This window comes from Planococcus citri, chromosome 3 (genome assembly GCF_950023065.1).
Source record: "Planococcus citri chromosome 3, ihPlaCitr1.1, whole genome shotgun sequence".
NCBI classification, from domain to species: domain Eukaryota; kingdom Metazoa; phylum Arthropoda; class Insecta; order Hemiptera; family Pseudococcidae; genus Planococcus; species Planococcus citri.
This window is the reverse complement of record NC_088679.1, coordinates 28657525-28672283: the sequence shown is the minus strand read 5'-3', so window position 1 is coordinate 28672283 and position 14759 is coordinate 28657525. Positions and strand designations below refer to the sequence as shown.

Below are 14759 nucleotides of genomic sequence, written 5' to 3'. Positions count from 1 at the left end.
TTTAAACCTTCTAAATGATATTTTGGAGATTTTCAAACAAGTTTTGCAAAGTTTCACTCAATCGTATATTTACAATTTTTATATGTAAATAATACTTACCCTACTTCATTCAATTCTTACAAAATTACGTTTTATTTTTATAATATGTTTGTATTTGATTAATTTTTTACAATTATTTCAAGTTTAGTTTGTTTTTTAATTTTAGGAATTTCAGTAGGTTTTTTTTTAATGCGAGATTTTGTCAGTTTTTAGTCAGTTTCCACTGTTTTCAAGATATTTCTAGAAATTTTCAAACTTTTTTTTCCAAGTTTAAAGTTTTGCTTAATTTTGTTATTTTTTCACATAATTATTTAATGGAAAGTTTCAGTGGTTTTGGTTTCAATTTTACAGTTTTCACGATATTTGATGATAATTCTTACAAGATTACATTTCATTTTGATGATAATCTGATCAATTTTTCGTAATTTTGAGCAAATTTCTTTCAATTTTCAACTATGAGATTTTTTTTTGAATTTTGTGGGATTTTGTCAATTTTTTTAGTCACTTTCAACTACATTATTTTCATGACATTTCAAAAAGTTTTAAGCAATTTCTGCAAAGTATCAGGTTTTATTCAATTTTGGTATTTTGTCACTGATTTTATGGAAAGTTTCAGCGATTTTAGATTATATTTCATTCTGATAAATGATAATAATTAATATCTGATCAATTTTTCGTATTTTTTAGCATTTCTGGGAATTTTTGAATTGAATTTTGCAATATTTAATCAATAATCAACCTTCAGTCATTTTCAACTGCTTTCATGAAATTTCAACATTTTCGAACAATTTTTGCAACGCTTCACCCACTTAGGTTTTTTTTTTGTGAAATTCTGCAACTTTTTGTTGTTCTGAAGACTTTTTTAGCTGACAACTTTTGGCCATCTTCAACTATTTACATGATACATATAAAGGGAATGTTACAAGCTTTTGAACAATTTTGTAAGTATCTTTTAAAAACCTCTCAGGCTACACCAACGTTTACTCCGAGCGTCAAAACATTCCCACGAGCTACCGTGGCAATCTCACCGTATCTCTCGAGATTCTCAAAATCAGTTTCTCCGAGCATCAGAACATTGTCTCGAGCCATCGTGGAAATTTTTCAATATAAATTAGTAATGTATCTTACACCCAAACTAAAAGCCAAATATGTTTACAAAGAACCTACAAAATTGATTCATTTTCGATTCCTTCAGATACTTCTCAAATCTACGGATCAGAAGACCAAAAAATCCATCACTTATCAAATTAGACCACATCTTCGAAATTTTTTTCAAAAATCTTACTCCCTTTCCAAAACCAAATACTGGAAAAATTCATCGCAATTCTTATACCAAAAAGAAAACAATACATTCAAAAATAATAATCCACATTTTCTCAACACGAACATTCAAACACCTCACACACCTACTTTTCTGCCTATATAATTCAACGTATTCCTCGTATTAATTTCACAAACTCGTCAAATTACTCGTATATCGCACACCTCAACCTAATTTCGGTTTTGAGCCCATTCATTATAAAATTATCATACAGCGATAAGAATCACACCGAAACCATAACCAAAATTACAGCTTCAAATACGAGAATTCCGACAACTGTACGCGACGAGTAGTCTACGCTTCGATTGAATAATTTTCGCGACCAATGACTCGATTTTCCTGCATAATAATGCAACTGCCCACCATCAACGAGTGGTTAGCCTTATTTCTTGTTTGCCAACAAACAAAGAGTCACCGTTTCGGTGAACAACATTAATAATACACGATAGGCGGAAAATTATCGTTCGATTCGCAATTTTTTCTATCTTGATTTATACATTGATTCGACCAAGGTCACCTGTGAAATTTTCCGACAAAGCTCGTCAATTTGTCTTTGATGAAATGAGAAGGGAGGATGAGGGGAGACTGGGTTACGTATACATGCATGCATACACAACACACGGTAATTAGTGCACACAAATTAGTATAAATACATACAATAACACGAGTCACACGTAGGTATACAACACTCATGCGTTACCGTGATTATACGTAAATAGTTTATATACGTTTGTGATTTCGTAATTATGCCGTCGTAAGTCGTCGCTAGGTACATAAAAATCTAAAAAGAAAAAAAAATGAACTATATTACCGCACATCGGTGGTTTAAAGAGGAATTTCGAAAATAGTACTTCGAGACATTCCACATTGCTTAGACGCCGCCAGAACGCTCTTTAACGAGCTTAAAAGTACACCCTGTCTGATCCCTTATTTACCCATTTTATCTTATTAAAAAATTCCTCTAGAGCTTGAGAAATTGCTGCGTTATTTTTTTTTAATCGCTGTATATACTTTATGAAAGAGGAGAAAAATTCCTCGGTTTTTTATGCGGCTTCTTATATGTATAGGTAGGTACGATAATTTTCAAACTAGACAATAACATAGGTAACAAGTTGGTACGGTGTATAAGGATAATACGTAATTATACAAACTTACCCAGCGGGATACGCTATAATTCCAGTCTTACTATCACAGTCTAAGGCAGCATTGCTAGTCACAGTCAAACCGAGCACGTGCTCTAATTTCACCTGCAAAATAAACAAACTCAATTAACGAATCGAATAATAATCAAATATACGAGCAGGTACCAATAAGTATGCACGAAACAAAAATACTCGTTTATGCAGATAAATTTTTTCATAAACAATATTTTTCTCTCGAAATCATAAACTCTCAATGACATCTAATTAACGGTAAATCGACGTGTACTCGTATTATACAGGGTATACTTTTCCAGTCTTAATTGGACAATATTTCGCGTGTATATTTTTTGATGTTCATTACGATGACGTGACGCATATGGCGACAAATTGAACAAAAATTACCTCTGGTTCGTCCTCGTCACCGTAGGAGAGCTCACGAGCAAGTGAACCCGTATGTATGTGATGTAATTGAGAGTTGAATTTTTAAATACTCTTTTCCTTCGTTGTATTGATCTTTTCGTGGCCAGTTTCTCGTATGGGTACGTACGTACTTTACGTGCATATTAAATTGGTATTTTTTCTATCTAATGGAATTGCTCGTTGCTCACCCTCGAAGATTAAGTTCGCGTTAGTAATAATGAATGATTTCGGTATGAGAAAAATTACCCCTGATCGGTGAAAAATACAAGGTTTTTTCCCTTAGTTTCCTTTTATGGTTCATCGTTATTCGTTTAGGTACTTATTTCACTCCTTAAATAAAGCCTGAGAATCTAAACAAGATTTTGAATTTTCTAAAATAGCTCAAAAATTTTATAAATGGATGAAAAAAAAACGTTTCGAGGTCCAATTTCAACATCGGTAGGAAAAATAGTACATTTTTGATAAAATTCTGAAAAATAGAATAAGTTAAAGATTCTACAAGATTAAGAATCTTCTATTCAACATATAAGTATTAATTCATTTTCAAGCACATATTCGCATTTTTAAGGTTTGAAAAAATAATTTTGAGCTGTAAATTTTTTTCACTCATGTCGAAAGAAGGCTTTAAAATACCTATGACGATTGATAAAATAGTGAGCGTAAAATTCCTACAATGGGACACGTTTAGCAATACATATCATAAAATGTTGAAGGCTCAAGATCAAACAAATAAAATCTAGAATGAAAAATTCCCAGTGCTGAAGCTGCCCCAATTACATTTTTCAAAATTTTACATGGTTCTTCAAAAAAATGCGGGCATCAAAAAACGCAATTTTCTCCGCTGGTGTCAAAAGTGGGCTTCAAAACGCTACTGAAGTCGAAATAAAAACAAAAACGACGTTTTTTGGAATAATTTCGACGAATTCAAATTTTAAACTGAAAAAATTGTACCTACTCTGGGAAGAGAAGAAAAAAAAATGAAGAATAAGTTGGAAAATTGCAAATTTGAGATTCATTTTTGATTTCACTAAGTTATATGAAATCTAAAATCTCTAACCTTTTCATTTTCAAAAATAACTATATTATTCTCAATCGTTTTCCATCACATTTTTACAAAATTTTCAGAGTCCTTTGGTTTTGGAAATCTCATCTCCCACCCAACAATAAATTCAGAACTCAAATCTTAGAAAAATCTTCTCACATAGAAAAACTACAAAAGCAAAATCTGTGGACCAAAGGAATGATTTATCTATTATACCTATGGTCTTAAGGGAAGACGGAGTAACTCTGATGAGCGTTGATCCAAAATAAGTATAAAAACTCGATTTGACTTTCGAACAAAAATTTTAAAAAAAGGACATTTTATTTAATCACGATATCCAACGGATTTTTTTTTATTGTAAAACTACTATGTACTTTTCCTCAAAATTTTCGAAAACGTCTCAAGTGATCCCCCATTTAGAAAAAATGAATAAAAATGACCACGTTCCACAAGGTCAAATTTATTACAGAAAAAAATTTCAATCAGAAAAAAATCTGTCACCAAAAATTTCCAGGTCTTTTTCAGAAAACTGTGGTAAACAATTTAAAATCATGGATATGTAAAATTTGATAAAATATTATTGAAAAGTCATTTTTGAAAGTTCAACATAATCTTAGAAATTCAATATTTTTTTCCAAGTTCTTAAAAGTCAGATATTTTTTAAAAGTTTGTTTCAAAAGCCAGCGTCGAATGGTTTTGGTCTTGAAAATTATGAACAGACCCACCCCCCCCCCCCCCCGGAGCAAAAAACAAATCCATGTCAAAATAATATTGCAATTTTTTTCAAAAGTATTTCGTATTTTTGTAAAATCATGAAATTCAACTGTAAGACTAATATCGAAATCATACATTATTAAATATCACAATTTTCAAGCGATTTCAAAGATTTTCACATTCTAAGTATCTACTCATTTCAAGGCTGCATTCATTTGTATTCTTTTTTGGGATCGTATTTCAACAACATTCAAAGAAATATCACACACAATTTTTTCGTTTTTTGAACAATTTCATAATTTTGCCACTTTTAGCATACGTGCTTATTTACAAACTTTCTACATTTTGTACAATTTTCAATAGGTACTCGTATGTACTTGAAACTACGATATTTTTCGAGACTTTCCAACCATTTTTCAAACATTTTTGTCAATTTTTCATTTCGGTACTTTAACTTTTTTAAAACATCATTTTGCTATTTTGAAATTTTATTTTTGGTAATCGACATTAAACTTTTTAAACAATTTTATAAAACTTTGTAACTTTTCAAGACAAGAGATATTTTCACAATTTTTCTCATCAATTTTGTACCTATTGATTAATATTTCAAGTATTTCTTCATCTTATTATTTTTCAGAGATTTTGATAAATAGTACATTTTTTCGATATATTTATAAATTTCTCATCACACTTTCAATGATTTGAGCAACTTTTCAAATAATTTTCACAAAATTACTACTAATTTTGTCGTACCTTCTTTAGAGACTGTCTATATTTTTGTATTTATTTCTCTAACATTTTTTTGAAATTTTTCTTTCAAAATTCAACAATTTTGACTTTGTAAATTGAATTCATAATTTTTTTCGACTCTGACATTTAAAAAGTTTTTGCAACACCCCCCCCCCCCATCTTCTTCTTCTTCTTCTAACCCACATAAACTGTTTGATATTCCGAAGTATTTAATTTCATTCTTTTACAAATTGCCAAGTTTTATCGTTCGATATGAAAACATTTCTTTAAGTTTTTTTTACCTAAGTGGGTAATAATTCTAATCAGTTCATTTTCTACGAATTGCGATTTTTTTGTAGTTGTTATTTTTTCAAGACAATTGAAAATACAGTACATTAACATGTACCTTACTCTCTCTTTCACTCCTTATACCAGTTGTGATTTCACTTGAAACACACTATAGGTTATTTTTTCTCGTACTTATATTCGTATAACATAGCACAGCGTCAATTTGAGGACAAAAATCGCATTACAATCGGCCGGGCCGCTACAAATAGACTCATGATCAGATACTATCTATCGACTTATAACCTCACGACCATTCTTCTTGGGCAACAACGGAATAAGAATATAAATTCTTTGCGCAATGGTAATTTAATCATTACACCGGATCTAATGACTGCGCATTTGTTGACATTGGGAAAACGTCTCGTGGCTCGAGCTCGAGTCTCGATGCTTTTCTTATTAATACATACAAGTACCTACTCGTACATTTGTTTTGAGAGAGTACGCGACGTCAACTTTAGATACATATTGTCGATTGTCGAGCCCATTTTCATAAAAATTCAGACGAACCTTCTCCGTGTATAGTATAAACTGGTTCTTTAATTACAATATACTTAAGAACGAGTAGGTACACGTATAGATGTACCAGTACTTATACACGCTGGTGTAATTAACGAATTAATCTTTAATGACACATAAACGTAGAAATCGACTCGATTGTACCAATTTGTCCGTTGATTGTTGGGTGAAAATGTTAAATACACGTAGGTGTTTATACAGCACCGCAATGCAACTTCTGCGCACGTAATACTTGTATTTAAAAAACTACGCAATCGTACGTATAATATGCAGCATACGATGAGAAAAAAAGAACACGATACCACGTGCTCGGGTGGGCCTCACAACGTACAATGATAAAGAGAAGAAACTACAATACTTTTTTTTTTCACTAGTATAATATTTAAATTAAAACAAGGTCGTATAATAATATTACGTCGTAATACGATAATCCATCTTTCGTGATGGTGTAAAATACACAGGTAGGTACATATTTCCCTACGCACTAGATCACGCTTTTCAAGTGTCACTTATGGTCATCGTGAGTTTAAAAATTGCCCAAGCTACTGCCATCGCCATGCAGCCAGCCTCAATGCAGCAGAAAACCGGATCAGTTGTACCGGTAACCTTATAGTTACATACCTTATCACATATTTTTACTTACTAGGTAAGGAATTGCTAAATTGTTCATTTATTTGCTCACATGTTTTGAGAAGAGATTCCAGAAAAATTGTTAGCCAAGTCAGGAGAGTGTTCAATTTGCACATGTTTCAGGTTGAGTACTGGAGGTCTTTCTAGAATAGAAAGCTGGAGGAAAATATAAAATCACAATACTTTTTGGAATTCCACATTCCACCTCAACTCAACCAACGTTTTTAAGTAGATTTTTGATTGGACTTCAATTTGTGTTAGAAGCCGTGGATGGAGTCCAATTAAAAATCTGACGTCATATTCGTGTTCAGCGTCACCAAAAACATACTATTTCATGTGTCGCACGAACAAAACACTTTTTCGAACTTTTACCCCATTTGGGGAGGTGCTAGGGGCCGTGGATGAGACCCAATCGAAAATCTGACGGCATATTCGTGTTCAGCGTCACCAAAAACATACAATTTGATATATCACATGCCACAGATTTTTTTGAAAATTTTATCCAAATTTGGGGGAGGGGGTGCTCCCCTTCATTAAAAGATCCCATTTCAAAAATTACATAAGTATTTCGAAAAAGCAATTTTTTTCAGAATTTTAAATGGTAGCTTCCACTTACAGCGGCGTTTCTAAATTAGAACTTTCAATTTGTAAGTTCAACTTTCAACTTTTGAAAATTTCAAAATATGTACTTACAAAGTTCAAAAATGCAATGCCCTTTCGAACTGTGAAATCAGCTTTGATCAAAGTATGTATCACAGCTTTGCAGGTATGCGCTGCTGAAGTTGAGTACCTCGAGGTAATATAAAAATAATTGAAGCCCCCCTCCAACCCCCTGAGGGGGCTGGGACCAAACTGATTGCGGGTTTCTTACTTATTGTGTGGGTAAACATTGTAAAAAAAATTCGTCTCTTCCAAAAATTGGATCCACTTCGCCCCTGTTGGGATTGATTTCCTCTCTCTCATTCATTCCAGGAATTATGTTCAAAAACTATCAAAAAATCCTTCTACCCGAATCTCTGCCCTGCCTTCCTAGACGTTTACCTTTCCTCTTTACGTTTCCGAGAACCAAAATCCTGGGTACGTGTCTGTCCATTGCCTACGCACGGAAATATGAGACTGATTACGGTCAAATTTCAAGTGCTGTGACTGACTCTATTAGACAGATAGGGTTTTCTTGGCTTGGTTAATCACCTCGAACATTAACTAATTGATTTTTAAAACGACGCGATGACCGAAGCGAGATTATCGTTTTGGGAATCATTAAAGCGATTCATTCGACGCATTACCACCGACAACACTTCTCATGCTCAGCTCACTTTTACTTTCGCGCTGCGGTTTTGTATTTTATAAATCGATAGATTATGAAATTAATTACGACTAATGCGAGGCTTACTTGGTGTGAAAGTATGGTGGATTTTTTTTTACGTATATTTTTCAAGATATACCTACCTATCTACTCGTAAATAATATATTTTCGGTACACGCGTGTACCTATGTACTCGTATCAACGTCCTTGTCATTAGCAGCACACGCTGCATTGAAGAATTTTGAGAAAAATGTATAAATTCAGCCGGCTTGGGCCGTGCAATGTGCACTTATTTGGTATAGGCTGCGTATGAGTGTGTTTCATGTGTACGAGAGGCGTTAATTAATTATTAATTCAAGCAGTAGGTCACCTAATTATCATCATCGTCGTCGTCGCGCCGAAGCTGAGGCCGATACAGATGCATTGTATCAAGTGCGGCGCCATTGTACCAGTGTTGTATACCCGTATACGCCTTTTATTACCCGTACCTTTTAAAACTTTTATTTTCCACCTTCAAGCTTCGATTCTACAACGAGTACATTACAAGTTTGAATTAACATCTATTATAAGCGTAAAGGTGTTAAGATACATACATACGAGTACAGTGTGTTCGAAAAGTTTTAATTTCATAAGTAGGTATGTTTTGATTTTCACTGATAACCGATAAAGAAAAGGAAAAATAATGGATCAAAACGAAAAAAAAAAAAAAAAAATTGAAAAATATTCGCTTATGCAAAACATTAGGGGAAAATTTTCATTTTTCAAATTTTTGGAAATTTTTTTGAGAGTTTGAAAATAAGTAGGTAAAAAATTTTATAATTTAACTTGATTGTGGTAGAAACTTCAAATTTGGATCAAGCCACATTAAAGATCTCCCAAATTGATTCGTGAATATTTCCAGCAAAGTATTCAATTCAATCTCTGGAAAATCTGAAAACGTCAAGGAATTTCGCCCTACTAGAAAAATAATGTAAACAAGTGCCAGGCTCAGGCATGATGACTTTCACTCCAAAATTATCAATTTTCAGATGCTGAAGTTCATTTTTTGATTTTTGACGATTTTTTGAACTTTTTGTTACAAGATCGTTGAATTTAAAAAATGCCATTTACAATCTTTCCATTCCATCATATGAGTTTCAGCAACTGAAATTTTGATCAAGGAGTACCAGTATTTTACACTTGATTGGCGGATACCATCATCGACCAGATCCGGGATTTCAGTCAGAAAATGTAGATCATGTGTCAAACACATACTGTTTGGCCCAAAATTTCAGCTGCTGAAATTCACCTATGTGGTGCAAGAATAATTTTAGAAATTTTTTATGGAAAATTGTTTTAGAATCTTATTGCTCCCAATTGCTAATGCTAAGTGGGTTCATTTTAACTAAAAATTTAGATTTTTGTGCTTTCGAGCATGGAACATTGAATAAAAATTTGCTTCACTCAAAAATCTCTATCAATTGAAGTGAATACTCTAATTTGGGACATGAGAGACTCCAAATGGGGTAGAGGATAAGGGGTTGAGTTTCGAATGCTTCTAATTTTTTCAACATTTTTAGGGCAGCACACCATTCCGCAGCTGAAAAGGTCAATGAGGAGACAAAATTTTGAAAATGAACGACAAAAGCACTGATTTTTCAAAATTTGAGATATCTCGATTCTCCCCCTCCCTCCCTCAATTAACGGAGGATCACAAAGTTCAAGAATTTTGGGACATAAATCCCCTTAAATAAGCCTCGTGAAATCAAACTTATACCCTGAGGTTCCCTTTACATGTTTTGTTTCTCTACTTGTTGGGTCAAAGAAGTTGGTGTGAGTGAAAACATGTTTACAAAAAATCACCGAAATGGTTGATTTGAGAATTTTTCGTGACATTAACCCCTCCCCCTTTCCTCAATCACAGTTCATCTCAAGATTCAGATAGCCCAATAAATAATTGAAATGCTACTTCACTTTTTTAATCAAAAAATGTTTGCAACCAAAAACTTCACCCCGATGTGAAATAAGAAAATGAGGTTTAGATGGGGAAATGACTTTTCCAAAAAATTACTCGTAAGTTCAAAGTTTGAGTATTTTTTTCAAGACACAATTGAATGATTTTACATTGCTTCATATTTTTTGCTCAAAATTAGTGAACACAGGGGGGCTCAATATCAGCCTGCTTAAGGTCGTGAGAAGTTTTCTCTCGAAAAGGAGATTATTTAAACGGATTTTGGCCAGAAATGACAATTATTTTACAGACTTCAATTTTTATTACATTTTTCAGAATTTTTTCCCACTGTTGAGGGGTGAGGGGTGTGGGGAAGGTCTATACAAAGAGACTGAAATAGTTTGAGGAATCGAGGGACGTTTTTTATCACAGAAAAGAGGGCTATTCAAAAGAATTCTGACAAAAAATCAAAAATTGATAACAAATTTTTACATCATTTCAATCTTTATTATTTTTGGTTTTTATGTTGTTGAGCTCATCATCCCAAAATAGGTTGACTCGCGACATAAATTACCACTTTTTTCTAATTGAAAGATGATGCACGTCTAGTAGGGGCCTGAAACTGCTTCCAATCGTTTTTTCACACTCGAAAATACCCTAAACTATGAATAACTCAAAATCGATTTAACGTCATTTTTTTTTCACATCACTTAGAAGACGGTAAAATTTGCTTCTTAAAATAAGAACCACTCCTCCCTCATCCTCTTTAAATACTTTCATGAACACTGGGCCAAAGTTTATAGATTAATTAATAAAATTCGCAGGTAACAGCGTTAGAAAAAATTCGACACTTCTTCCCTTCACTTTTCTACTTGGTACCTATTATGCGTGTAGTTAATCTTTGAAATTCCAAGTCTGCAGATGGTTAATTTCACTGCAACCCTTTTTTTATTAAATTTTTCCATAACTTGAGACTTAAAAATCCTCCAAAAATCCCAAAACAATTCAAAACTTCTGAAATGTCTTGAAAAAGAACCTGTAAAATATTATGCCTTTTTTTCAGCATCGATCTCCCCTTCGACTAAAAGACAGAAGCACCTCACAAAAGTAGTACAAAAAGTCAGTAATTCAATATACCAAGTCATGTAACTGAAGGGATAATATCATCTATAGAAAAAAGTGATTTATTTTTTTGCACATCGATGCAGATTGACAGGATATCGAATTCCACATGATGATTTATTTTTCTATATACCTATACAGTTCCGTATTATTATTTTTTATACGTTTATAAATGGGATTGTTTATTGCGGTTGACGTTGTTGTATCAATTTAACTTACCTACCTACCACCAAGTTTCCCGTATTACAATTTAATTTCTTTAATGGAACCGACCATAGGAGAAAGATTGTCGTAGGTATACGTAAAACCGCGCACTATAGATTGAAATTGTATCCGTTATAGGTGCGATTTTGTGGTCAATTCGAGGTGGTTTTTGTGGTGTTGTTGAGATAGTATATGTTCAGAGCGCACGAGTACATATGTAGGATACAGAATTGGAGATGTGTAAAAAATAAATGATAAAAGGGATCGATTTGCGAGGTGTTCCGGATGAGCACAGTTTTAAATTTCTTTATCGAGCTCATATTTTTTTTTCTTGGTTTTGCTCTTCTAAATTCTGATCAGTCGCATATGTGACGAGAAAAATTTCTCGATTTTTGGAAAAACCAAATAAATGTAAATCAGGGTCATTTTATATCGATGCGTATTTAAAACTTGATTTTCGAAAAATATCTCACTCGAAAACCAACATTTTTCTTTCTTGCTCTATCCTAGCACACAACTGATTGTAAGATGTAAGGTATTTTCTTCGATAAACTATGATTATGCGATACAAAAAAGAATAGCTCAACGAGATACCCAAACCCCAAAAATCGATCAAATTTCATACCAAAATACACGTCAACTTTATCGGTTTACCACACACGAGACGCATCGTCACCACCATTACCAAGCATCATCTCAGCAGGAAGAACGATGAGTCGACGAGTATGACATTTCATAAAACCAGATTTCGTAACATCCCATCGTATATAAAATCCACTTCAAAGTCACCACAGTCAAACATCCAACTACGGCGACGAACAAGTCGGCGAGGTTGCATCTCGCAGAAATTCGATCTATTCGACAATCCATAGAGAGAATCTGCAACCACCTTTGCCTTCCATCGCGGTGTCTTCTTCGTACTCGTAACTCACATGAGCATATACATAGATACAAATACCAACATCCGCCAACCACCGTCTTTGGTCGTCGTCGTTGTTGTCGTCCATGGCAGAAAACTTCGCGAGAAGATAATTTCACCGATACAATAATTCACCTGGTCAGTTGAGAGAAAAATTACGCGACGACACCAGCAGTGGGATAAATTTCAATAACAATGTTAATTCGAGTGGAGTTCGCGGGTTCGTGGATGCGGAGCTGGAGCTATCGTAGGCAGTACGTATGCAACAACTCCTTCGATTTCGATAATCGACCTCGCCCGTTTAAACCGTGCAAGGCTAAGCAGTACCTACAAATACATATCTACCTATTCAACCACATCTCAGACACCATACGCCCATTAACAGAGCACATACTTAAGCCGAATCCTACACGTTCGCGAGCCATATCCCATTCATTCATTCCTCGTGAACGTAGAGATATATCTCGTACATATATAAAATATATATTGTAAATCGTTATACACGCCGCCAATAATTGCGCGCACCTATATCGTTCCATTATTGTGTACAGATTTAGTAATATATATAGTTTATTAATGGTCAACCGAAAAGGAAACATCGATCGCATTTTATAACCGGTAGTAAATAATCGATAGCTTAGCCCACTAATCGTTTAGTATGTCGCAGATCTTCATCGACATTTTCTCAGTACATACGCATACATAGTACGCCTATATCGCCCATCGTTTTCGAGTCTTAATCGACGCACGTAAACGTACTTATAGGCATATTACGAGTACAGCATTATACAAATTAACCAACGTATTATGACGAACCGATCGTAAAATCGAATATGGGTTCCCATAATGTAATACTTTCTAAAAAAAAGAAGAAAAATTTCCTCTTTAAAATACGTCGTCGTCGTGTACTCTTCTCGTCATATGAGCAGTATACCTACACAACCGTGAAACTCGAATCTTTAAAATTAATTATTGCGAGGAAATTTAATCGTTGTCATTAATGTTTTAAGTCTCATTCGGATATTATTTTTCAAGTTTTTCATTTCTATCGGACGTGTTCTTTATACGCTCCGTAAGGATACAACATGTTGCATAAATAAAATACCTATACGTAATGGACGATTTCCATGTTCGTTTTTCAGTCGTGTGAAACTCGCTCAATGGATCACTAATATTCTTTACCTTCAAATTTTGCACGAGTCTAGGGTACACATTACATAAGTACATAGGTACCTAAATAAACGATAGCAGGAACCGGAAGTCTGCTCAATTTTTCAAAAAAAAAAAAATGGCGGTAGTTTAGAAATTTTTTAAGAAGATTTTTGAAAGTTTATATCATGAATGGAACAAGTTGCAATAAATAAAATAAGATGGAAAATGTTATCGTTTTGATTCGAGAAGGCGGGGGGAGCAGAATGAGAGTTTTGGAAGGAGTACCCAAATTTTGAGAAATTGACCGCCAGAATTTTTGAAATATTTTAGGAAGCTTCAGAATGACTTGAACCCGTTTTCAATGATCTTCGACACTGGACGTGAGAAGAAAATTGCAATCTCCAAAAATTGAATGGGGTCTCAGAACTTCTCAAACTGCGGTTCATAATTGTACTCAATTGAGATTGAGACTGAGAGGAAGGTCGAGTATGTCAAAAATAGGGTGTTCACCAAATTTCAGCATTTCGACTTAATTAGATATACTAATATTTTTATTATTATTTCTCCTTCAACTCAAATTCAATTTTTATAAATTTCTCAAAGCACGAATATTGAACTTCATTCATTTAAAATTTTCTCTAGTGGATCGGAGTATTTTTGCATGATTTTTTGATGCATGTTTTGTGTACCTAAATCCGAAATTTCTCCACCGCGGTTCAGTACCTCTTTCGTTAGAGCCAAGATCATCTCAAGAGGAAGTGGATTAGCAACTTTTTCCAAGAAACACGAAGAAATACGAGAATTCATAACATTTTAACCAATAGAATTCAAAACCCTTTTCAACTTATTTTTTGAAATTCTGAGATTTTGAGCTTTTGCAACGGAAAAAATGTGATAAAAAAATTGAATTTTTAAAGCAAGAATTATATTTTTGCCATACCTGTCTATAGAAAGCCAGATAATGGTGTTTTGCCAATCTGAATGTGAGTTGAATTTTCAGGGTGTCTCATAAAACTCTCAGACAAAAAAATCATTAATTTTTCATGACTTTTTCATGAGCTATTTTTCACATTTTTACCCAGTAAATAGGTATAATAGCCTATTCACTTGTCGAACAAGGATGCCATTTTTTACAGGATCAAAAATTAGGTGTTTCAATTCTTTCATTTTTCTGATTTTTTGAACAATTTTTTTCATGTTTGAGGATGTTTAGAGCAAAATTCAT

General features: G+C 33.6%; 1 protein-coding gene across 6 annotated transcripts in view; it reads right to left on the bottom strand.

The window, feature by feature from the left end:
• Wdr62 (WD repeat domain 62) overlaps positions 1-14759 on the bottom strand; it is a 78940-nt gene that overhangs the window by 30969 nt on the left and 33212 nt on the right. For 5 of the 6 annotated variants that reach the window (XM_065357437.1, XM_065357441.1, XM_065357439.1 and 2 more), the window contains one exon: positions 2516-2607. In XM_065357437.1, coding sequence (XP_065213509.1) covers positions 2516-2607 — 92 coding nt within the window. Of the gene's footprint in view, positions 1-2060; positions 2142-2515; positions 2608-14759 lie in introns of those variants that run through there. The other variant, XM_065357442.1, reaches the window with a different exon arrangement.